This window comes from Capra hircus, chromosome 2, assembly GCF_001704415.2.
Source record: "Capra hircus breed San Clemente chromosome 2, ASM170441v1, whole genome shotgun sequence".
NCBI lineage: Eukaryota > Metazoa > Chordata > Mammalia > Artiodactyla > Bovidae > Capra > Capra hircus.
This window is the reverse complement of record NC_030809.1, coordinates 13,927,187-13,950,197: the sequence shown is the minus strand read 5'-3', so window position 1 is coordinate 13,950,197 and position 23,011 is coordinate 13,927,187. Positions and strand designations below refer to the sequence as shown.

The following is a 23,011-nucleotide window of genomic DNA, read 5'->3' as shown; positions in this document are numbered from 1 at the left end:
GGTGGTCTGAGGTGCTTGAACACACCAGGTGGGTTAACGCGGGATCCTATTGTTTGCCTCATGGGATGGTGGGGAGGCTGGGGTCCAGGGCCACACAGCAGGTAGAGATGGGCCCGGACTCCAGGGCTCTTGTGCCTGTCGCCTCTCCACAGGTCCCTCAGAACAGGTGGGCAGAGCCCAGGGGACAACCAAGCTGGGGCTCAGGATGCCTGGAGTGTCCCCGCTTCCCCCATCGGGGTCTACTTCCCTGACCACTGCCACACGCCTGGCAGTGCCCGTCAGAGTCTGGGCTCACCTTTCCAGAAGCTCCAGGGTGGCCAAACCAAGCAGGCACCTGGTGCCAGGTGCCACTGAAGTGGGCATCTAAGAATGCAGCCAGGGCTGGGGTTGTCAGTGTGGAGCTCGCCATGGCCCTGTGGGGGAGGGGGGCATCAGCGGAGTGGACTGTCAGCCCGCCCGCCAGGGCCATAAAGCTGCCACCAGAGGTGAAAGATGGGTTCCCCTGCCACTGGGATGCAGAGAGCCGTGGAGACGTGGTGACAGGGCTGATTTAGCGGGGGAGGAGGGAGGATGAGAGACAGTCAGAGATAAAGAGCCAGAAACAGAGGCAGAGAGACAGGGTGAAGAGAAGCAGAGAACAAGATGAGACAAAGACGGGAGAGAAGGACGTAAAGACGCAAAAAATGCAAGAAAACAGATCAGAGACACACAGAGAGATGCAGTTAGAGACGCAGATCCAAAAATAGAGGGAAAAAGGAGTCAGAAACAGACACAAAGATGAGAGGGAGCTGCAGAGGGGGCTGGAGTCACAGAGAGGGAGGAAAGAGAGCTAGAGAATTGGACGCAGAGAAAAGAGGCCGTGAGGGAGACACGTTCAGTCAAAGGAGACAGGATGGAGACATCCAGAGATGCTCAAGGGGCTGACCTCTGCCTCTTCTCTGTGACTCATGTCCTCTGGGCATGTTTGTATATCTCTGCCCACGTGCACATTCACGTCTGTGCTCATGTGTCACACCTCCCGTGGGAGCCATCTGTGTCTGAGAGCCCGGCAGTGCTTGGGTGCGTTCATCTGCTAATTCACCACTGGCTGCCTGTGGGGTGCAGGGCAGTGGGTATCAGTGAACAAGGCCCGTCATGGAGATGCTTGCTTATTCATAGAAAAAGTATACAAACAAATACCAGAGCTGTGCAGAGATGTGAAACGGAGTCATGTATTAGAGGACGACTCAGGGCTCCTCTATATGTGGTGGTCAGGGAAGGTCACTGAGGAGGTGACTGGTGAGGTGAGACCTGGATGTCAAAGAGCCAGCCTGGCAAAGATCAGGGGCAAATCCTTCCAGAAGGATGACTTGGTACAAAACTCCGAGGAGAAAACCAACTTGGTGAATGCAAGACTGAGAAAGGAGGCTGGTGGGGCCACAGCTTCAGGGGGTGAGGTGGCTGGACAGGAGAGCAGAGGGCAGATCATGAAGGATTTGGTAAGGCCAGGGGAAAGATGTCGGGGCTCTTCTAGGTGAAATAAAAGCTGGAAGATTGAAGCCGGAGAGTGATGCCAACAGATACAGGTTTGGAAAGATCTCTCTGGCTGCTGGGTGGTAAGTAGGGGGTTGCGAGGCTCCTGCAGTAGTCTAGGCAAAAGAGGTGGGTGGCTTGGGTGAGACTGGGGAGAAGTGGGTAGATGCGGGCTGTGTTTTGGGTGTAGAATCAACAAGATAGTGGGATGGCAGGGAGAAAGGAAGGAGCCAAGGATGACTCCTGGGTGGTTTGCCTGAGCATCTGAATGAATTATGGTGGTGTTTACCAGCATGAGGAAGACACGGAGAGGCGGCTCTGGGGGACCAGTACCGGAGTCTGTTTCGGCTGTGTGATGTGCCTGTGTGTGTGTGCACCTGTGTGCACATCTGCTAGGGCCCAGGTGTGCACGTGTGCCTGTGTGGGTTCAGACCACCTCTTGCTTGGCCGTGTGGGGGCTCCTGGGCCTGACCTGGGCCAGGCCCTGTCTTGATTCTTCGCTTCCCCCAGCCCCAGGTGCTGCCCCTGCCAGATGGGGATTCCCCAAGGGCCAGCAGGAACAATGGGGTGGGCAGGCCCTTGGCGCTGCTGACATCTGGGCACACAACCCCAGGCCCAGGAGGCCCGGGAGCCCCGCCCGGCAGCAGCAGGCAGGCTCCGGGGCAGCTGGTGGCGATTAGCAGCGTTGATTACCTCGTGGCGATGCCATCTGGGGTGAGGGCACTGAGCCCAGCCCCACGGGATACCCTGCTTGCTGGCATGCAGGGCTTTCTGGGGCTGAATGCATGTAAATGTGTCAGTGTCACGGCCTGCGTGTGTGTGGATGCCCGTTGGTGAGTACATATCTGAGCAGGGGTTTCCGTGGGAGCCGAGTCTCTGTGGCTCCCTGCGTCTGTGTCTGCATGTGTGTGTGCTGCAGGTCTGCAGGTTTCCCTGTGTGTGTATATGAAGAATGATGCCTGTGGGCACGGGTGTGTGTTTCTACGTGTATGTTTGTGCACACACATCTGCATGTGTTTCTTTGTGCATATCCAAGTACATGAAGTACTGTATGTGTGCATTCTGAAAATGATGCACCTGTGTTTGAGTACACCCAGGGATGTATTTCTGTGGCTTCATCTGCGCTCACACGTGTGTCTCTGTGTATCTGCTTATGTGGAGGAGTATCGTGTGTATGCACGTGTCTGTGTAAAGCTGTCTATATTTGCACATGGAGTCTATACACACGTGCTGTGAGAGAACATACCTAACTCTCTGCTTCTGCATGGGTGCATATATGTGTCCAGAGCAGGGAGGGGCACAGGCTCATTTCTAGACTGTGTCTGTGATAGTGTATCCAGGCATAGGGTGTGCCCCAGGCTTGGCTGTTCTTATGAGCACCCTTAAGGAGCAATGGAAAGGGATCTGGACTCCCCCTTCTCAGGTCCCTTCTGCTCCGGGTCCAGCCTAGGAGGGTCTGGGGTATGAGTGGGGGAAGGATTGGGGGTGCCCAGGGTGGCACAGTGGTTAAGAGCATGTGCAATGGGTCCAGGCTAGCTGATGTGGGCCCCTGCCCCACCACCCACTAACTATGTGACCTTGGGCAAGTTGAGTCACTCCTATGCTCCGGGTTTCTCCATCTGTAAAATGGGGTTAAGCATAGAATTCTCTTTCTGGGGCTGTTGTGAGGGTGAAAGGAGCTAGCCGATGTGAAATGCTGAGCGCAGAGCCTGGCCTCTGTCTGGGTGTTGTCTATTCATTCCCAAGTGCCTGCCGCTGGGGCAGCACCCTGTGGAGGCGGAGCCTGTACCTACCCACTCCTCAGGCCAAAGCTCCCAGAAAGCCCCACCCCCTCCACTTCCCGCCTGCTGAGCTCAGCGCTTCCCAGGCCCTGCCACTGTCGTAGCCACATCTGGGCCGGCTCTGCACAGGGACCACAGTGGTGCGCCTCCGTGGCCACGGATGGGGTTTCCGCTGACTCAGCGCCTCAGGCTCTGGAGGCGGGAAATCCCAGTCCTGCCCCCCCACCCCCACCTCAGGTTACATGGGGCCACAGGGCTATGGCTCTACAATGTTGCTTTTCCAGGAAGCCCCCTAGCCCCAAATCAGGGGACTCCAGTTGCTCCCCCACGGGCATTTTTATGCTCAAGGACTTCTTGAACCTACTTCTCAATAGGTCGTTATCCTTGGGGCCCAGAAATTTGCTACCTCCCTTAGGAGGGTCACCTTGATCATCCCCCTGCCTCTGGACAGAACTAGACACTTTACCTGCTTCCTTCTCCTCGGAAGTCCAACCTTCTCCTCATCCAACCTCAATTCCCCTTGCTTCCTTGCATTCTGAGCATAAAGCAAAACCCTCTCCATTGCTGGGCTGGCCCAGCGTCACCCCCTCACCCCATCCTCCATCCTCAGATCCTGCCAGCATTCACCATAATAATGATAAAATAGCGAACATTTATTGAGCTCCTCTTTTGTGCCCTTGGTAAGCACTTTTACAGACTAATTTGTTTTCTGCTCACAAAGTATATGCAGTCATTATCCCATTTTACAGATGAGAAAGTAAAGTCATCGTTAAACAGTAAGTTCACAACACGAGGATAGGGATTTGAGCCCTTCTAACCTCAAGGAGTTAGGAGGAATAAGGGTACCCGCTGGGTTCCACTTGTCTGGAATTGAGTCCTGAGAAGAAGGGGTTAATTTAGCACCCTCCCCAACTCCTGGAGGGAGCCCCCCTTCCCCCAGTTCAGACGGTCAGAGAACAGAGTCACAGGGAATGTCAAGCTCAGAAACTGGAAAAAGCTGACCAAGGAGTCTTGGGCAGCAGCCACGTCACGGGTGCAGCGGAACTGGGGAGGAGGGTCTTCATTCCCCCTCCCCCAGCCCCACCCCCACCCCCGTTTCTGGAGGCCCAGCCGGGGAAGGGGAAGGTGATGGCAAAGGGGAGGCCTTTCAAGCTCCAGGCCTGGCTCTTAAAGGGCCGGACTCCTCCCCACCCCACCCGCCTGCAGCCAGAGCCCCCTTGCAGGGCAGCTCCGGGCACGCAGGGTCCCGCCTAGCTCGCTCGCTCACCTGGCGGGCAAATGGGAGGGGCGGGCCTGGGACCGCAGCCAGGCCAGCAGCGGGGCCGCGCGTCCCGCCGCCTCTGCCACCGCTGGAGCCCCTTCCCGGTCCTCCCTCCCTCCTCCAGCCTGGCGGGCGGGTCCAGCTGTGTTCCATTAGCGGCCCTGGCAAGTCCCCAGCCCCCTGGAGCCGCCCCCTATTCCCCCACCCGGAGTAGCCGGCAGTCCCTGGCAGTCGCGCGCGCGGGCGCGCGAGCGGGACAGTCTTCAGCCCCCAAAGCTCGGGACCCGGGAACTTGGGGTCCCCGAACCCGGCCAGAAGTGATCCAGGACCTTCCAGCGGGCTGAGGAACCCAGGCCCTGCTTTCTGGGGTTGGCTGCATTGGGCTGCCTGGATTACTCAGTGAGGTGGGGGCGAACCCCAGCCAAGGTAAGTGAGGGTGGAGGGGGTTGCCTCCCGGCGCTGGGCTTGCTGTGTGATCTGGGGCAAAAGGCGTTCCCCCTCTGGACTTAAGTCCTCTTCTTTCCAGCCGGATAAGCTCTACCTCCATGGCAGTTCTGACTCTCCCTGACCCCAAGTCTGTGCCTCCCTGTTGGGATGGGATCGTTTCCTCGCGGAAGCATGTCTCCTATCTCTGTAGTGCCCTGCTCTGGCTGGGGCTAGGTGAGTGGAGGCCAGAGGTCAGGAGCGGGAAGGGGACAGGGAGCACATGGACGTTCACGCCTCCACACACACGCAGACGCCTCTCGCAGCTGGCAGTCCTTCCACTGACTGGCAGGAGGGGGAGGTCAGGAGAGGGTTGGAGGGATACCGGCAGAATGGGGGATGAGTAGGGTGGGGGAAACAGTGTCAGACTTTATTATTTTTGGGCTCCCAAATCACTGCAGATGGTGATTGCAGCCATGAAATTAAAAGACTCCTTGGAAGAAAAGTTATGACCAACCTAGATAGCATATTCAAAAGCAGAGACATTACTTTGCTGACTAAGGTCCGTCTAGTCAAGGCTATGGTTTTTCCTGTGGTCATGTATGGATGTGAGAGTTGGACTGTGAAGAAGGCTGAGCGCTGAAGAATTGATGCTTCTGAACTGTGGTGTTGGAGAAGACTCTTGAGAGTCCCTTGGACTGCAAGGAGATCCAACCAGTCCATTCTGAAGGAGATCAACCCTGGGATTTCTTTGAAAGGAATGATGCTAAAGCTGAAACTCCAGTACTTTGGCCCCCTCATGCGAAGAGTTGACTCATTGGAAAAGACTGTGATGCTGGGAGGGATTGTGGGCAGGAGGAGAAGGGGACGACAGAGGATGAGATGGCTGGATGGCATCATGGACTTGATGGATGTGAGTCTGAGTGAACTCCGGGAGATGGTGATGGACAGGGAGGCCTGGTGTGCTGCGATTCATGGGGTCGCAAAGAGTCGGACACGACTGAGCGACTGAACTGAACTGAGGGTGGGGGAACAGTTCTGCCTCAAGAAGAGGGAGATTGGGGTCCTATTTCCAAATATATGGAGGCAAGGGATCCTTCCTGCTCTCGTTCCCCATCCAGAGCTGAGGGAGGGGGAAACAGAATTCCTTTACAGCTGGAGAGAATGAGGTCAGGCTTGCATAAGAACTTCCCAACAGGAGGGCTTGCAGGAAGGGTAGTCATCGCCTGCCCTTGTGCACGTGTATGCGTACAAGCTGGTGTATCTGGGTGGCCCCTGAACACATGTCTCTGTGAGCATGCCTGTGTGTAGGTAGGCTTGTGTGCACACAGTGCACAAATATGCCTGCGTGTATATATGCCTGTATATCTGTGTGTATCATGACTGTGTGCGCACGCGCGGGCTGCCTGTCTCAGGGGACGCCGGATGATGTATGGCTCGCCTGGCCGCTTGCTGAGCCCGCATTGATTTATCTGGGCCCATCCATCAGGGTTTAATAAAACTAAAAGACGAGCATCCATCAGCAGGGGAGATTGGCAACAAGGTCCTGAGCCCCGTGACCTGCTCTCCCTCCCACTGCACCCATGAGGGAAGCTTCCTTGGCCCCTGTGATGACTCTAGGAGACTCAGCTCAGTTGTCAGCCCCTTGTGGGTGCCCAAAAGGGCCAGCTGGCTGAGCTGGGTGCAGCTAGCCAGGTACCAGATAAGCATGTACCTATACAGTGCACAGGTTGATAAAATATTGAAATACTTCCAACTGTCTTGGCAGATAGCATCTGCTTCAAACTTCCGCGCTATCCCCAGTGACCTGGCCTTTTAGGACCCTCTCGATCTCTCTTCAGTCCAGCAACTGTCCACTAGCACAGCCCGATGCTGCCTGGACCTGGTTTCAGTGCTCTGGCCAGCATTCTGCGCTGGCTGCTGGATGTCCGTGCCATACTGGTGGTTAAATATTTTGAATATCACCACAGCCCAAATCCTAGCCCAAGGCCTGCGGTTGGGCCTCTGAGAGGGACTGATGCCTGGCCAGACCTCCTGCCACCTCAGGACCAGCACCTGGGCCCCACGGGCTGGCTTCTGCTTGCCCACGTGAGAAATCGTTCTCTGTGAGCTCTGGAATCCACCCTCCCCCTCCCTATGGTTTTCAGGTGCTGTGGCTGCAGTCGACTTCTCTGGACCGGGATGTGGGCATCTTGGGCCCCTGGCTTGTGGCTGCTCAGTCTCTGTGTCACCTACAGCCATGGGGCAGATGCAGGTGAGATGATGTGAGGATCGGAGTGCCATAGGCCTGCCACTGGCTCTCTGAGGTGTGGGGCCCTATGCAGGTATGTGCCCATGGACCTCAGTCACGTGGGCATTTATAGGAGAGTCCAGAGGCTGGGCTCAGGGTGGCCTGAGCTGTTTGCACACACGAGCCAGCATGAGGCGAGCTAGAGCAGGGGTTCCCGACCTCCAGGATCTAACACCTAATGATCTGAGGTGGAGGTGATGTAACAATAATAGAAATAAAGTGCACAGTAAATGTAATCATCCTGAAACCATCCCTCTCGGACCCCAGTCCTTGGAAAAATTGTCTTCCACGACACTGGTGCCTGGTGCCGAAAAAGTTGGGAGACCGCTGAGCTAGAGAGTGTGTGTATTTCTGTCTACATATCTGTGTGTCTCTGGGCCTCTCTGTTTTTACATCTCAGAGCTGCTCTGTGCTTCTGTACATACTCCTATGTCTCTGTGTGTGAGAAGAACCCCCTTCCCCAATACATAAACCCAACCTGTGCCCCAAGGGCTGGTGAGGCCAGCGTGGTGGGGAGGAGCCGGCAGAAAGCTCTCCTTGCAGACAGGCCAGGACTCTCCAGTCCTTTCCATGTGGAGGATCCATTCTCCAGCCCACGTGCTCCTCCTCCTCCCTGGCAATCTTGGATAAAGGGCCTGTCTCAAGGCCCAGACACTGGATAAGACAGAAGGGTGTAGCTTTCCAGGGCCCAAAGCCAGAGGAAGTTGACCGGGCAGCTTGCCCTGCCCTGCTGGGTGCCCTCTGGCCGTGTAGATGAGCAGAAATAGAAATCCTAGAACCCCCCAATCCAGCCAAAAGAGGCAGAAAAACCCAGGGACAGATGTGAGAGGGTGTATGTGGCAACCTGTGGGTTGTGTGTCTACATATGTGTTTTCGCATGTTCCCACGTATGCTTTACTCTCCTTTCCCTCACTGGGTCCCCTGGGGATTGGGGCAGAAAATTTCAACATCTGTAAGGAATTTGGGCCCATTGCCAAGGGGTGAGTCACCCCTTGCTGCTGCTGATACTAAAGACGGTGATAGTTTTTCTGGCCAAACCTGCGGCAGAAGGATTCCATGAGGGGGGTTGGTCACTGAGCCTAGGGATCCAGGATTCCTTCTTCTAGCAAGGGATCCAAGGAGTCCAGTGTCCCGGCCTCTGGGAGCTATATCCATCGCCTGGTCCTAGCTACCCTATCTGCATTGATGAAAAAGCTCTCTCTTTTTAAAAATTCTAGCCTCTATCTCTTCTGTTGTAGTACCTCTCTCAAAACTTCTGTTCAATCAGCCCTAGAGAAGAGGCAGGCCCATGGCTGCTTACCTGGTCCCTTTAAGGTTTTGGAGACCTGAATAAGCTATCCCCTTCTGCAGGAGCCTCTACCCCCTTCATATAGCCTGTCTGGAGCCCTAAAGCTCTGGTGGTTCCCTTGAGCTTGTGGTCCACTCAGGCCCTCAGCCTTTCCTCACAGTTTCATAAGGTGGCTCTCCAGGTGAAAAGTCAGTCTGTTGACTCAGACTTGTGTCTGGCCTGCTTTGTTTTGGCTGCGGAGCGGAACCCCACCCATTGCTGAGAGCACGTGTACCGGCGGCACATGGCATCCCTGGTGGCACAGGCATCTGCAGCTCACACATGTGCAGACCCGCGTGTACATAGATGTATAACACAGTGTGCACGGATCTGACATCTCCTTGCCCTTGAAGTGCTCCTTTGTCCCCCACTCAGGTGTGTGTCGTGCGATATGTGAGCTGTCTAGAATTTCTTTCATTCTCTAGAATGAAAGCAGCCTGGCCCCTGTCCTGGGGCTCTAGGAGATCTTGCTCAGCTATGAACTCACTTAGTAGCCTTAGGCCAGGCCTCAGTCTTCCCATCTGTGCCCTGACTCCCAGGGTGGGTAGGTAGGATTAGTTGCTAGGTCATGTCTGACTCTTGTGACCCCAGCAGGCTCCTCTGTCCATGGAATTTCCCAGGAAAGAATACTGGAGTAGGTTGCCATTTCCTTCTCCAGGGGATCTTCCTGACCTAGGGATCGAACCCGGGTCTCCGGCATTGCAGGCAGACTCTTTACCGACTGAGCCACCACCAGGGTCAGAAGGCAAAAGCTGAAAGGAGCCCAATGCAGAGCCTGGCTGAAGATCCAGAGTAGGGAACATGAACTGGCTCTGTCCCAGGTTCCCCAAGAGCTATGCCTCCACCTCAGCCTGAGCCCCTCCAGATGCCCTCACTGCCAATTCTTTTGCAGGGGAGCAGTGCCCACCTTCACAGCAAGAAGGACTCAAGTTGGAACACAGAAGTGACTTATCGACCAACGTGACTGGTGAGCACCCAGCTCAGCCTTTTGTCCCCCCTCCGCCATCTTCCTGGAGTGGCCTGTACCCCACTCACCTGCCCAGCTGAACTCGTCATCTGGTGTCTCCCTTAAAGGCTTCAACCTCATCCACCGACTCAGCCTCATGAAAACGTCTGCTATCAAGAAGATCCGAAATCCCAAGGGACCGCATATCCTGCGACTGGGAGCAATCTCAGTCACCCAGCCCACGCGGTAAAGGCCCCAGTGTGGCCACTGGGGAATCCTACCTACCCACCCTGGGAGTCAGGGCACAGATGGGAAGTCTGAGCCACACTCCTCAGCAACTCTGGATGTGGAGCTAAGCTCAGGGGGACCGTGGGTCATTTATTTCACTCCTTGCCAGGAGTCAGCCTGGTCCCACTCCTGGGCCTGGCAGGGCAGGCAGCGAGGGGACTGGCAGGCCTACCCTCTGTCCTTTCCCCATCTCTGGCTAGCAGTAGGTGAGGACAGGTCTGCATCCCCTGGGCACGGTGAGGACCCCAGGATGGAGGAGGGAGCCTGAAAGAGTTGGGTGTGTTTGTGTGTGTGCGTGTGTGTATTCACATGCGTTGATGCGTGTCAAGTTCAAGCTCCTATAAGTTTCTGAGTGTTCTGGCCTCTGCTTAACTCTCCAGCCTCATCTTCCAGAACGTTCCTCTTTCTTTCCTGATTCTCTAGTCATGCTCAATCTAGTCATCTCTTTTCAGTATCTCTTCCCTTCCCCCAGGCCTGGTCATGTTCCCCATGGCATCCTGGTTTCCTTGGAATCCTCGTGAAAGAGCGAAACAGTCATTCTGAGGATTCTTTGTTTATGGCCTTACCTCCCCCATCATCCCGTCAGACTTGCAGGCTGCCTGAGGACAGACCTCTTCTCTGTCTTTTCATCTGTTACCTGCAGCAACCAGACCACCCCTGATGCATAGTAGGCCCTCAAGAAATGTCTGTAGAATGAATGGGTGTGTATATGTATATGTGTGTCCATGGGACATTGAATGCCTATCTATGTCTCGTGTAGGTCCAACAGTGCTGAGGGCCCAGAGTGGGTAGTGGATGGTCTCTTACCTGAGCCTCAGGGTACCCTCCCTCTTCTACCCCCAGACGTGTGTTCCCTCGGGGCCTCCCCAGTGAGTTTGCCCTGGTGCTGACACTATTGATGAAGAAACACACCCACCGGAACACGTGGTATTTGTTTCAAGTGACCGATGGAGACGGGTACCCGCAGGTGAGCCTGGTGCCCTGCTCGCTCCACCCGTGTTGCTCTTGGGTATCGAGCAATACCAGTCCAGCCCAGCTTCTGTCCCAGCTTGTGATTCTGGAGCCTCCCTGCTCCACCCCAGTGCCCACCCTTGAGGCCACCTGCAGCACACCTATCCCATTCTTTTAGAAGGTATTTCTCTGTGACCCCAGCCAGCTTTCCTAGCTTTGTGGGCTGAGTTTCCCCTCTTGTGAAATGAGCGGGAGGGCCCTTACCTTTGTCAGGCTGTGGCTCACGGGGCTCTGATTCTCTGTCCCTGCCTTTCCCCCGCTGCACACAGATTTCCCTGGAAGTCAACAGTCAAGAGCGGAGCCTGGAGTTGAGGGCCCGCGGCCAAGATGGTGACTTTGTGTCCTGCATCTTCTCAGTGCCCCAGCTCTTCGACCTGCATTGGCACAAGCTGGTGCTGAGCATGGCCGAACGAGTGGCCTCCGTGCACGTGGACTGCATGTCAGCCTCCTCCCAGCCTCTAGGGCCCTGGCGATCCATACAGCCTGTGGGCCATGTCTTTCTGGGCTTGGATGCTGAGCAGGGCAAACCTGTCTCGGTGAGTGCTAGGTCAGGCTTGGACTCTGCTCCCACTTTCTGGGAGCCTGAGTGGGCTCCCCAGAACCTGTATCTCACCAGGGCTCAGAATCCCCTTATGCTTCCCTATTGACCTCCAGGTGCAGCCTGGCATTCAAGGCCTTTCGTGACTTGGGCCCTAAAATGGCTGCAGCATCACCTTCTGCTCTGTCCATGCACCTTGGCTCTGGTTGATCCCATGCCGGCCATCCTTCTCACCTAATACTTTCACACCTCTAGCCTTTGCCTATGCTGTTACCTCCACCTGGAATGCTTGTCCTTGCATACCTACCTGCCGAATACCTACTGGTCCTCACAGCTTAGCTTGAATGGAACCTCCTCTTCCCCGCTTCCTCTGGCCAAAGCGAACGTTTCTCCCGCCTCTCCCTCTATCTTGGGTGTATGGTTTTGCTTTGTATTTTGTGACTATATTCTTGATGATCTCCCAGGCCAGACTGGAAAGCCTCTGAGGGCAAACCCTGGGATGGAGCCATCTCTGTGCCTCCTTGGGGGCCAGGACACAGAGCTGTTTGCTAAAATGAAGTGACACTTGTGTGTCCCCTGCAGTTTGACCTTCAGCAGGCACACATCTACTGTGACCCAGAGCTCGTGCTGGAGGAGGGCTGCTGTGAGATTTTACCAGGAGGGGTGAGTGGCCTGGACCCAGCCCAGCTGGGAGAGGCTGAGGCACTGCCCTGGGGCACAATGTGCTGGAGGAGAAGGGCCGGCAAGGGGATGCCTAGACATCTTAGGATGCTAAGGCATCCTAAGGGTTAAGGGGGGTCCACCTTCTGTACTGACCCCAGCCCTTCCCCCACACTTGACAGTGTCCCCCAGAGACCTCCAAGGCCCGCCGGGACACCCAGAACAATGAGCTCATCGAGATCAATCCACAGACTGAGGGCAAGGTCTACACCCGCTGCTTCTGCCTGGAGGAGCCCCAAAACAGCAAGGTGTGTAGCCAGGGTAGACAGACATGGGCACAGGCTCGAGTGGTCCTGTCCCTCCCCCGATCTGACTAAAGCCTGCCCCCAGGGTCAGTTGGTCACATGCGCCGGGGCAGGGAGGTCACTGGAAGGCCTGCCTATTTGCTTCCTACCCCTACTGGATTCCAAGAGGCAGAGAGACAGCCCACTGTATGACCCTGTGCCTGCCTGCTTGCTGGCATTGAGAACTGTGCCTATCGAACTCTGACACTAACCAGAACTTCACTGGTACCATCCCAGACCCTGGTGAGGGAAGGATCAGGCTGGCACCCAAAGGCATTTTCTCCAGGACACAGATACCTAGGATCAGAGGCCAGGCGCCACACTGCTTGTCTTGGGGCTCACTCATTCTTCTGGGCTCAACCTGGGCCAATGCCAGACTGGTTCCATGCCCAGCACCATGGCCAGCTGCCCTGCCTGCTCCCAGATTCTTTAGGGGGTGGCAGGGAAACCCAGTTCCTCTTGTAGCCCCACCCCTGGCCCTGCAGCCTCCCTGCCCACCAGGCATCTTGCCCAGCCTTTGGCTCCAGGAACACAGGATCCCATTGATTCATGGTCTTGTTTTCTCCGACATCACGTGGGTGGGGGGAAAGAAGGGGGGTGGACTGTGGGGGTGCCAGGGGTCTGAGCAGGCTCTCGATACCCTGGGAGCTGCCAGATATCAGGCTGAGGGGGTCCCTGGGGTCCATGCCCCTGCCTAGGGGTCCCCAGAACTGTCTCCTTCTTAAGACTTGGCCCTTATTCTTTCTGCTCAGGTGGATGCCCAGCTGTCGGGAAGAATCAGCCAGAAGCCAGAAAGAGGAGCAAAGGTAGAGGCAGGCAGTGGGCGGAGGAGCCTACGGCGTCCTCAGTCTGCCCTCCGCGTCCTCTGTAAACCCCTTGAGTAAGAGATTCTCTCCGCCCACGCTTGTCCCACCTGCCCCCACTCTTGGACAGAGCTTAGGGTTTGAAGATGCCAGCTCTGAGAAGGAAAGATGAAGGGGGAGAGGCAGAAAAGTACCTGGCTCTCTGTAGGGCCCCTGCTCCTGGTGGTTCTTGGGTAGGGATCTTGGAAGCCGCGCTTTGTCCCCTCCATTTCCCACCCGTTCTCATGCCCCCTCCTCTTCCCAGGCCCACCAGGAGACAGCAGCCGATGAGGTAAGCCTCCCATCTAGACTGGAGAAAAGAGCTTGGTTGGAAGGGTGCCAGCCTGAGCCCTTTGGACAAGGCTCTGAGGCCCTGGAGGCTGGGCCTGGGGTGGGATGACCACACAGCTCCCGGCATTTTGTCTGCCTGCTGCTTCTCCTTAGGAGGTGGCTGTTTAGCCCTGGACACTCCTGTTGAGTGGGCAGCAAATGGCCATGTGTGTCTTGGAGAGAGCCCAGGCCTTGCCCATGGGACCCCTGATTTGGGGGTCTCACTCTGCTCCAGTATGCTGTGTGATCCAGGGCCCACTGTTGTTCCTCTCTCGGCTTCAGTTTCCTCATCTGAGAACTGGCTTGGCTCTGGGTTGGTGGGAGTTGGGGGACATGGCCTATTTGAAGGGATTTCGATCTTTATGCTCCTCAACTCCACCCAGACACCTGTGTACTTGGTGTGTGTATGGGGGCCAGTGGGGTGCAGGAGGCTGGCCCTAGGCTCTCAGACCTGGCCTCCAGGTCCATTCTTCCCTTTCAGTGCCCACCCTGTGTCCATGGTGCCCGGGAGAGCAACGTGAGTGGAGAGAGTGTGCTGGGTGGGGTGGGAAGAGGCTGGGAGTGGGCACTGCCTAGAGGTTGGCTTGGCAGCGTCTTGGTTCAGGACAAGGGGGTCTTTGTGCACTTTCACACTCTCTGCCCACCCATCCCCCAGGGCTGGGCCTGACCCTCACCCCCAGCCCCACCAGGCCAGGGCCTCATGGACGGAAGCCTCATGCCCTGCGATCCCGGCAACGCACTAGGCTCCAGGGTGGAAGGGGGATGGGGTGGCAGCCTGCAGGGTCAGGGCCTCAGTACTGATCCCAGCACTCCCCACAGGGACTCACGCCTGCTTTGCTTGGAAGGCTTCCCATGTCATTCTAGAGACAGAGAAGGGGAAGGGCTGGCTCAGGGTGACACAGCCCAGCATGGCCCCCTAAGCCACATGTTGACTCGGGGCCTCCCCTCTAATCCCTCTCCAGGTGGTCCTGGCCCATTCTCCCTCTGGGGGGCCAAAAGAACAAGGGAAAGGGGCTCACTTGTGAGCCCAGCTGGTACCCAACTGTGCCTCTTCCGTGGGCAGTATGAGTCACCACTTTCCCACAGCCTGACATTCTGAGTTGACATTCTGCATTGATCCACAAAGGACACAACCCTCTCTCCCCTCAGCTCTAAGCCCCTGGCCTTTGGGGATGTCAGGAAGTACCCCTCTGCTGCCCGCCCCTTTTTTCATCCTGTCCCCCACCAAATCCAGTAAGGCTGATCATCCCCAGATATGCAGGGGTTACCATGGCAACTGAGCAGCCATGTTATCCTAGCAACTAGGGGGTGGAGCTAGCCAAAGCCGGGCAGGTTAGAGAAGATAGGTCAAACCCCTCTAAGTTTGACAGCTTTAGTATATAAAATCAGCATGCTGGTTGGCCTGGGAGGCAGAGCAGGGGCTGGGATACAGGATGTTGGTTCAGCCACTCCTGTGTGACCCTGACTAAACTGCTTGCCCTCTCTGGGCCCCTGGTTTCCCCCTCCTCCCTAAGATGATTATGTCCTCTCTCCTCTGTCCTTTCAGGTCACAACTGGTCCCTCTGGCCCCCGGGTAAGTCCCAGATGGAGAACAGGACACCCCTGCCCTCTTCAGTGGTGCTAGCCCATCTCATGGCATGTGGCCTCCTGGTTGTGTGTTTATATCAGGGCTACCCAAGCCTACCTGGGCTTCCCAGGTGGCGCTAGTGGTAAAGGACCCACCTGCCAGCGCAGGAGATGGAAGAGATACATGTCGGGCAGATCCCCTGGAGGGAGGCATGGCGACCCACTCCAGCGTTCTTGCCTGGAGAATCCCATGGGCAGAGGAGCCTGGCGGGCTACAGTCCTACAGGCTACAGCTCCCTACCTCTAGGTCTCACAGAGTTGGACATGACTGAAGTGATTTAGCGTGCATGCATGCACCGAAGTCTGCATAAGGGTGGGGCTGATTAGATGTATATTTGCATGTGTGTGTGTTTGTTAGAGAGAGTAGGGGGTGTATGAATCTAAAGCTGTAAAGAACTGCGCGCATCTAAGGGTCTATTTTGCGTCAGGCCCTGGGCTACCATTGGCAGTATGACCTTCTTAAACTGCCTCAGGCACAGGTACTGTCATTTTATTTCAGGGCCAGCTATGCCCACATGTGTGACTGGTGTGATTTTGTGTGTGTGTGACTGTGCATTTCTGAACACATGTTTGCATGTGCAGGGGGTGAACCTGTATACCTGTGGGCCTGACAAGACCATAGAACTGTGTGATGGGCTAGGCAGCATGTGCAAATGTGAGATTGCACTCTTGGGTGTGCCCATGAATAAATAATGTTATTCTTGGGGCCACCTCCGTGTGTGTGCTAAGTGGCACTGAGCAGTTTACCTGCAGGGTTACATTTCTTCTGCATTATAGCCCCTTAGCCCCTTGAGGTAAGTGCGGACATGAATCCCATTTTCTTGATGAAGAAACTGAGGTTCAAACAAGTCGCATGACTTGCCCTAAGTCATGTACTAATAAGGTGTGGAGGTAGGATTTGAACTTGGGCAGCCTGAGACTCATCGTTATGGGTGTCTGCCATTCCACATGTGTGTGTCCAAGCACGTGTGTCCCTAAGCCCCTGGGTGTGAGCTAGCATGCTTGGAAAGGGGTGTGGGGAAGAGATGCTTTCTGCGTGAGACTATAGATCTACCAAATATAGCCTTTTGGGGTGGGAGGGACAGGCGGATGGATGCGTATGGGATCCATATGCTGTGTGCGTGGTGGTGGGGGTTGGGGTAGGGCTGTGCTCATTTACACACCCATGTGTGGTGGATGCATGGAAAAGATCAGACTGAGGAGAGCTTCTTCAAGGCTCTCATGTGCTTCTCTGGTCCCAGCCCTTGTCTTGGTCTCATCCACAGGGAGGGAAAGGTGAGCGGGGCCTGCCTGGTCCATCAGGACCCAAGGGAGAGAAGGGAGCCCGGGTAAGTGCTCCATCCATGCCCACAGCAGGATCTTCCCAGTGTGCCCTGGGGTTGGTCTGGAATGTGAGCCATCATCATCCCATCATCTTAGCTGGAAATCTGCAGCCTGGTCTTAATAGAGGAGGAGGGCCAGGATCTTTCAAGGGGTTAGTGTGTAGAAACCTCTATTTTCTAGGGGCACCTGGGATGATGGGATTCCTGGGCCCTTCCTTCTCAAAATAGGTCTAGGGCAGCTCCCCTAGGAAGCTGATTCCTTGCTCCCCACTTCTAGGGCAGTGACTGTGTTAGACTCTCCCCGGATGCCCCGCTTCAGGTAAGACCTGGAGGAGAGGCCTGCTTTAGGGCCAATATGTGGTGACTCCTGGGGAAGGGGGCTGTGCCCTCCGAGCCCTGGGGGTGACCCTGGGCCCCTCTCAACACCTTATCTCCCTGCTCAGTGTGCAGAAGGCCCGAAGGGAGAGAAGGGGGAGTTGGGAGCCTTGGTGAGTATGCGACCAGGGCCAGGGCAGGGCAGTGGGGTCGTGCCAGTCTCCCCATCCTTTCCTCACCTCTCTTGTGTGTCCCCTTCTCATCTCAGGGACCCTCAGGACTCCCCGGCTCCACAGGCCAGAAGGTAATGGGCCTGGATTCTGAGGGGATGGGTACCGGGGAGGTCTGCGAACCCTACAGACAGGAAGAGGGAGGTGTCCACAGTCATCCTAGAGGATGACGTCATTGGGCCCAGAGTGGCTGGCACCCCCCCAACACCCCCAGTCATCCTGCCTTGTCCACATTCCCACCAAAACCGGGAGGAAAAAAGCCACAGACTCCCTGAGTGAGTGGCCTGGCTAGTTGGGCAGTTCTTTCTGTTGTCTACCCTCCTGTGAAGCCATTTAATCTCTGGGGAGGCTGAGACTGGCTCTCGGGAGCAGATGAAGCTGTCCTGGTTCTTCCAGCCCCTTCTCTCAGCCCCTGTCACTCTGCCTCTTCCTCCTTCAGGGCCAGAAAGGCGAGAAGGGAGACGGAGGCGTGAAGGGCTCGCCGGGAAAGCCAGGCCGAGATGTACGGTGCTGGGACCCTTACCCCCACAACCCCCTCGTCCCTCAGCACGTGGTCTTGAAGTGCCGAACTGTAACCTTTGGAATCCAACCCACGGCCCTTGTTCAGACAGAATGGAGACACAGGGAGGGGAGGGCTGTGCCCCAGGAGGGGGCAGAAAAGGGCCTGACTGACTCCCAGCTTCCCAGATGGCGCCAAGGGTAAAGAACCCGCCTGTCAATGCAAGAGATGCAAGAGACGCGGGTTCGATCCCTGGGTGGGGAAGATTCCCTGGAGGAGGGCGTGGCAACCCACTGCAGTATTCTCACCTGGAGAATCTCATGGTGGGCTGCAGTCCATGGGTCGCAAAGTCAGACACACCTGAAGCGACTCAGCGCAACATGACTCCCAGTCCAGGAGCCCGTGACCTCTAGGCCCTGAGCTGACATCTCATGGCCTTGGGCACTGGCTGGAGTCTGGCTTTGGGACAGGGCAGTGAGGGTGGGCATTTCCACATCCCAGTGGGGCTGCTGTCCTGGGAGGCGCCAGGCCTCAGCCATTCTCACAGCCTCCCCCCCGCCCCGCCCACAGGGCCGGCCAGGAGAGATCTGTGTCATAGGGCCCAAAGGGCAGAAGGTGAGCTGCGGCCCTCTGACGGGGAGGAGCTGGTGGGGGGCGCAGAGGCAGTGGTTCGCTCACACCCACCTTGTCTGTGCTAGGGAGACCCTGGCTTTGTTGGGCCTGAGGGGCTGGCAGGAGAGCCTGGGCCCCCAGGCCTCCCTGGGCCCCCTGGCATAGGACTTCCGGGGACCCCGGTGAGTACCCCTTGCTCCTCCTGCCGTTTTCCCCTCAGAGACCCTTCTCCCTCCCGGCCGGGGTGGGGAGGTGGGGCTGGGTCCCAGGGAGCCAGGCTGGGGGAAAGGGCCAGTGTGGACCTCACTGTAATGGGAGGCCCCTGGCTGACCCACCCTGTTTCTGCCCTCAGGGGGACCCAGGTGGCCCTCCAGGCCCCAAAGGAGACAAGGTAAGCACAGACAAGAGTGGGGGCCCATGTGGGAACCCCCTGCTTGGTGAAAGGAGAGAGGAAAATGGGGCCGGGGTGGCCGGGGCAGCAGGAGGCAGGCAGCAGGCAGGTTGGGGAAGGGGCTGGGGGCTGGGCCCCTCAGTGGGCAGTGTCCCCTGCCAGTGCTTGCTGATGTGAAGGCCTTGGCCTTGGTTCACAGGCCTAAGTCTGGTTAATGACCACAGTGGTCCAACTGGAGGACCCAAGCTCATGTGAGGGCCTTGTGCCTCAAGAGCAGAAGCCCTGGAAATGTCTGTCTGCTGCGGTTCCTCTGGGCTCACCCAGGTCACCTCCCAACCTGCTGCCCTGGGGCAGGGACACACAGAGGCCTCGTGATCCCCCTTCCTGTGCAAGCAGAAGGACTCGGGTTAGACACAGAGAAGGACAGGCAACAGGAAGGGAGTGTTTGTTGACAAAACTGACCAAGAGGAGACAAGAGATTTGGCAAGATTGTCCTGCCATCCAGAGGGGACTGGAGGGTGACGGGGTGGATGGGCTGAGGCCACAGCCAGCACCCTTCTCCTTAACCCTTCTTCTGACCGCAGGGCAGCTCCGGGGTGCCTGGAAAGGAAGGTCCTGGCGGGAAACCTGTGAGTGGCCCAGTGGGAGCACAGCTGCCCACCATGCCCAGACCTCCTCTACCAAGGCCCCCAGAGGGAGGGGGTTCTGTCCTCCAGCCCTCTCGGCCATGGCTAACACCTGCTGCTTCTCCAACAGGGCAAACCAGGGGTGCCCGGGCTGAAGGGAGAGAAGGTGAGTCCCAGGCCTGGTTGCACTGGGGTCAGGTGGGAGGTCAAGCCTATCTCTGAAGGTGACAGTGAGCATCAAGGGTGCTGAACCTGAGACCTTCCTTGGGGGACCCCCACCCCTCCTTTGTTCCAATAGCATGCCTTTGACTACTAAATAAAGGGCCTGGCTTTGGAGTTACATAGCCAAGTTCAAATCCCACCTTTGCCACATACATGAATGTGACAAGTCAGTTAGCTTCTCTTTTTTGGCCAAGTTTCCACACCCCTAAATGGGACACAATGATTTCTTATGGCTTGTTGTGAGGAGGTAGTTTTTGATGTCCAGGAATTGTGCTCTGAGTGAATGAGTCAGGTGAACAGAAAGCACCCTCTGCCCCCCTAGTGTTCCTGCTGCCCACTTTGCCCTGGCTCACCCCTTGTCTTCCCCAGGGTTTCAGCCCCACCCTGTCCGCTCATGGTCTTTCCCTTCTGCTAGGGTGACCCCTGTGAAGTGTGCCCAACACTGCCTGAAGGGTTCCAGAACTTTGTGGGGCTCCCTGGAAAGCCAGGACCCAAGGGAGAACCAGGTGATCCTGCACCAGCCAGGGTGAGTGCCTAGGGTGGTCTACAGGACTCCATCAAAAAGCCTGGGGGCATAATCATGGAGAGGAGTTGGGCAGAGGGGCTGGAAACTTCCCATGGCCATAGAGACCTCGTGAGCAGAGAGTCTAGGATCTTAGTTGCATGGGGGTAGGGACTGAACCATAGAGTTTAGGGCTGGGCTAGAAGGCTGCCCCAGGTCTCCTTAGCAACCAAAGAGGGTTCTTTAAGCCAAGGCTTAAGATGCCTTTTGGGCATGCTGGGGTGGAGCCAACCCTCATAGTGAGTGAGGCTGTGCCCTCCTCCTGGGATTGGATGCTGGTTGAGGGTGGAAGAAATGAGTGGGCAGGTGTGGTTAGGGTCCTGGCTTGGACTGTGTGCTCCACTCCCTCACAGATGCTTTTTTTCAGGAGGGTCTGGGAGCTGTGGGACAAAAAGGTGATCGGGTATGTACAGGCAGCTTCCAGTGGGGTAGGTTAGCCTGGCCTTCCTTCCTCTCTGTCTGTCACCTGGGTTGATGAGCCCCAACTCTGGGATGCTGACCTTGAACCCCCTGGGACTCCTGGCTGTTTGAAGGGTTTGTGGTATGTGACATGGCTGTCCTCATAGATGGCTGGGAAATTTGGGGTGCCTCAACATACCCAATCTCTCAGCCCATAAACCTCTTCTCCCTGCAGGGAGACCCTGGCATCCAAGGCCTCAAAGGAGAGAAGGTGAGGGACCCCGTCCTCTGGCTGCCCCCCTCTGATCACTGCGAGCCTTTCTGATCCCTTCTCTTCCTTCCCCAGGGGGAGTCCTGCTCGTCCTGCAGCTTTGCCGTAGCGGCCCAGCATCTCCAGCCTTCTGCAGGGGCCAAAGGAGACATGGGCCCTCCTGGCCTCGGTTTGCCAGGGCTTCCGGTAAGTCACTGCTTCCCCCAGCCAGGCCAAGGCAGCCCATCTTTGCCACACTGGGAGCCTCCCTCGCTCCTTAGGCCTAGTGTCCCAAGCAAGGCAGAGGCCAGGAGGGAGGCCCTGAGGTAGGGGCCCCAGGCCTGTAGCCCAGTGTCTCCCTTCACCCCTGCATCTCCCCAGGACTCCCTCTTAGAACCTCTGAGTGCCAATCTGTGTAACAGCTGTAGTTGTCCAAACACTGTGGGGTTGTGGGATTTGTAGTTCTGGGCTGGCCTTTCTCTTTCTGGGTGGACACTGGGACTCCTGGAATCTTGGAGGGATTGGGAGTCAGTGCAGAATGCAGTGACTGTGACTTGATTGTTTTTTTCAGGGGAAAGCTGGGGCCCCAGGGCCAACAGGGCTGAAAGGAGAGAAGGTGAGATCTGGTTAGATATCAGGAAAACTGGGATCTTCTTGACAAGGAGGCAGGGGAGGGGGCCCCTGGGTGGGGCATAGGGACAACATGGACAAGAGACCAAACTGTAAATCCACAGAGAAATAAATTCATCAATGTTTTGCAGACTGGAGTCAAAGAATTTATTTCTGAGAGCCCACATGCTCTCCAAGAGAGTTCTTTTAGTATTGTATTTTTAATTTATTGATGATCCAAAACAATGGAGTACCTTCATAAAATAACAATAACAGCCCTTCCTTACCACTTACTTTGTGCCAAGTAGCATTCCAAAGGCCTATAGATGTATTGACTTGTTTCCTCCTCCCAAAACCTCATGGAGTAGGTACTCCATTATTTCCATTTTGTGGATGAGGAAACAGAGGTCCAAAAAGACCAAGTAAATTTGCCCAAAGTCGCATGGGTGTTCGGGTGCAGACCTGGGATTTGAGCACAGGGAACCTGGCTCCAGCGTCTATAGTCTTGCTACTCGGCTGGGTCGCTCAGTTTCAGCGCCCTGTGAATGTATGTATTTGTGGTTTGTTGGAGACAAATGACACCATTGAACTGGTAAAGCAGCTACTCCAGTGAGGGGTTTGCTGGGTGCACGGGGGTTTAAGTGTGAGAAATCCTGGAATATATGTTCAGACTCCGCTCTACCAGGCAGATCATTTGTCAGATTTCTCAAATGGAGCTTTGCACCCTCCTCCTCACCTGTTTCTTCTTCCAGCCCTCCTGATGGCCATAAATGGCATATACCCAATTCTTCAAGCCTCCTCAAACCCCAAACCTGTCTCCACCTCATCTCCTCCATCTGACAGGTCTCTCCCAATCCTCCCTCTCCCCCTGCTTGGCTCACCTCCACGGCTGCACATCGTCTTGGTCCCACCAGCCTCTTACTTGGATGGAGGTGGCAGCCCTGTAGCTCGCCTGCCTGCAGCCACTGCAGCTCTTCAGCGTGTTCACCCAGTAGCTATTGTGGCTTTGTTAAAACAAACACACGCTCAAGTTACACTGTTTCCCTGCTGAAAATCCTTCTGGGACTGGACATTGTCTCAGAGGCTGGTTGTGCCTAGCAAGACCCCAGACGCCCAGCCCTGCCCACCTTTGCAGCTCCATCTGGTTCTTCTCTCCCCATTTCCTGTGCTTTAGCTGTGCCGCCTCCTTCCTTTCTGGAATATGTCAAGAATGTTCCCACCTCTTAGATTTTGTCCTTGTGGCTCCCACTGTCTGGAACGTTTTCCCCCTCTTGCTCCCCCTGCTCTTTCATTGACTGGGCCTTAGTCTCCTCTTTCTGACAACAATTGTTAGAATATAATAATAAACAGTTCTCTGACCATCCTGTCTAAAACGGCCTGCCCTGCCTACTTTGTCTCACCACCCTGCTTACTTCCTTCAGAGCACTCCTGGCCATCCAGTTACAATTACTTAAACATTATTGGTGTCCCCCACAAAGGTGTAAGCTTCACAGACGTTTTTGTCTGTGCTGTTCACTGCTACTGACCGGCACCTTGCCCAATGCACAACACGTCCAGGTGTCCAGCGAGTGACTGTTGGATAAACGAATTCCTGATCTTTGTGTGCTGGGCCAGAGCTGAGGGTGGGTCTGGTATTCTGCAGCCTGCGCCTGAGGACAGAAACAGGCTGGCCACAGTCTCCCCTGGGGACCTTGGCGGAAATCCCTTTGCTTTCTGGGTCTCAGTTTCCTAGCCAGGAAATGGGAGTGGGGATGGTTAGGGGTCCCCGGGGGCCTCTCTTGTGGCTTGGGGTTTT

General features: G+C 56.1%; 1 protein-coding gene across 9 annotated transcripts in view; it reads left to right on the top strand.

Annotated features, from left to right (window-relative positions):
• The window catches only part of COL16A1 (collagen type XVI alpha 1 chain), a 55,967-nt gene continuing 37,386 nt past the window's right edge, over positions 4,431-23,011 (top strand). For 4 of the 9 annotated variants that reach the window (XM_018057487.1, XM_018057478.1, XM_018057468.1 and 1 more), the window contains exons 1-27: positions 4,431-4,980; positions 7,125-7,231; positions 9,487-9,561; positions 9,669-9,786; positions 10,672-10,795; positions 11,109-11,375; positions 11,960-12,040; positions 12,220-12,345; positions 13,134-13,261; positions 13,489-13,515; positions 14,035-14,070; positions 15,100-15,126; positions 16,445-16,454; positions 16,779-16,820; positions 16,945-16,989; positions 17,085-17,120; positions 17,486-17,548; positions 18,116-18,160; positions 18,244-18,339; positions 18,510-18,548; positions 19,133-19,177; positions 19,305-19,340; positions 19,812-19,922; positions 20,326-20,361; positions 20,593-20,628; positions 20,704-20,814; positions 21,179-21,223. In XM_018057487.1, coding sequence (XP_017912976.1) covers positions 7,159-7,231; positions 9,487-9,561; positions 9,669-9,786; positions 10,672-10,795; positions 11,109-11,375; positions 11,960-12,040; positions 12,220-12,345; positions 13,134-13,261; positions 13,489-13,515; positions 14,035-14,070; positions 15,100-15,126; positions 16,445-16,454; positions 16,779-16,820; positions 16,945-16,989; positions 17,085-17,120; positions 17,486-17,548; positions 18,116-18,160; positions 18,244-18,339; positions 18,510-18,548; positions 19,133-19,177; positions 19,305-19,340; positions 19,812-19,922; positions 20,326-20,361; positions 20,593-20,628; positions 20,704-20,814; positions 21,179-21,223 — 1,878 coding nt within the window. In that variant the 5' untranslated portion in view covers positions 4,431-4,980; positions 7,125-7,158. Of the gene's footprint in view, positions 4,981-7,124; positions 7,232-9,486; positions 9,562-9,668; positions 9,787-10,671; positions 10,796-11,108; positions 11,376-11,959; positions 12,041-12,219; positions 12,346-13,133; positions 13,262-13,488; positions 13,516-14,034; positions 14,071-15,099; positions 15,127-16,444; positions 16,508-16,778; positions 16,821-16,944; positions 16,990-17,084; positions 17,121-17,485; positions 17,549-18,115; positions 18,161-18,243; positions 18,340-18,509; positions 18,549-19,132; positions 19,178-19,304; positions 19,341-19,811; positions 19,923-20,325; positions 20,362-20,592; positions 20,629-20,703; positions 20,815-21,178; positions 21,224-23,011 lie in introns of those variants that run through there. The other 5 variants (XM_018057521.1, XM_018057511.1, XM_018057459.1 and 2 more) reach the window with 3 other exon arrangements.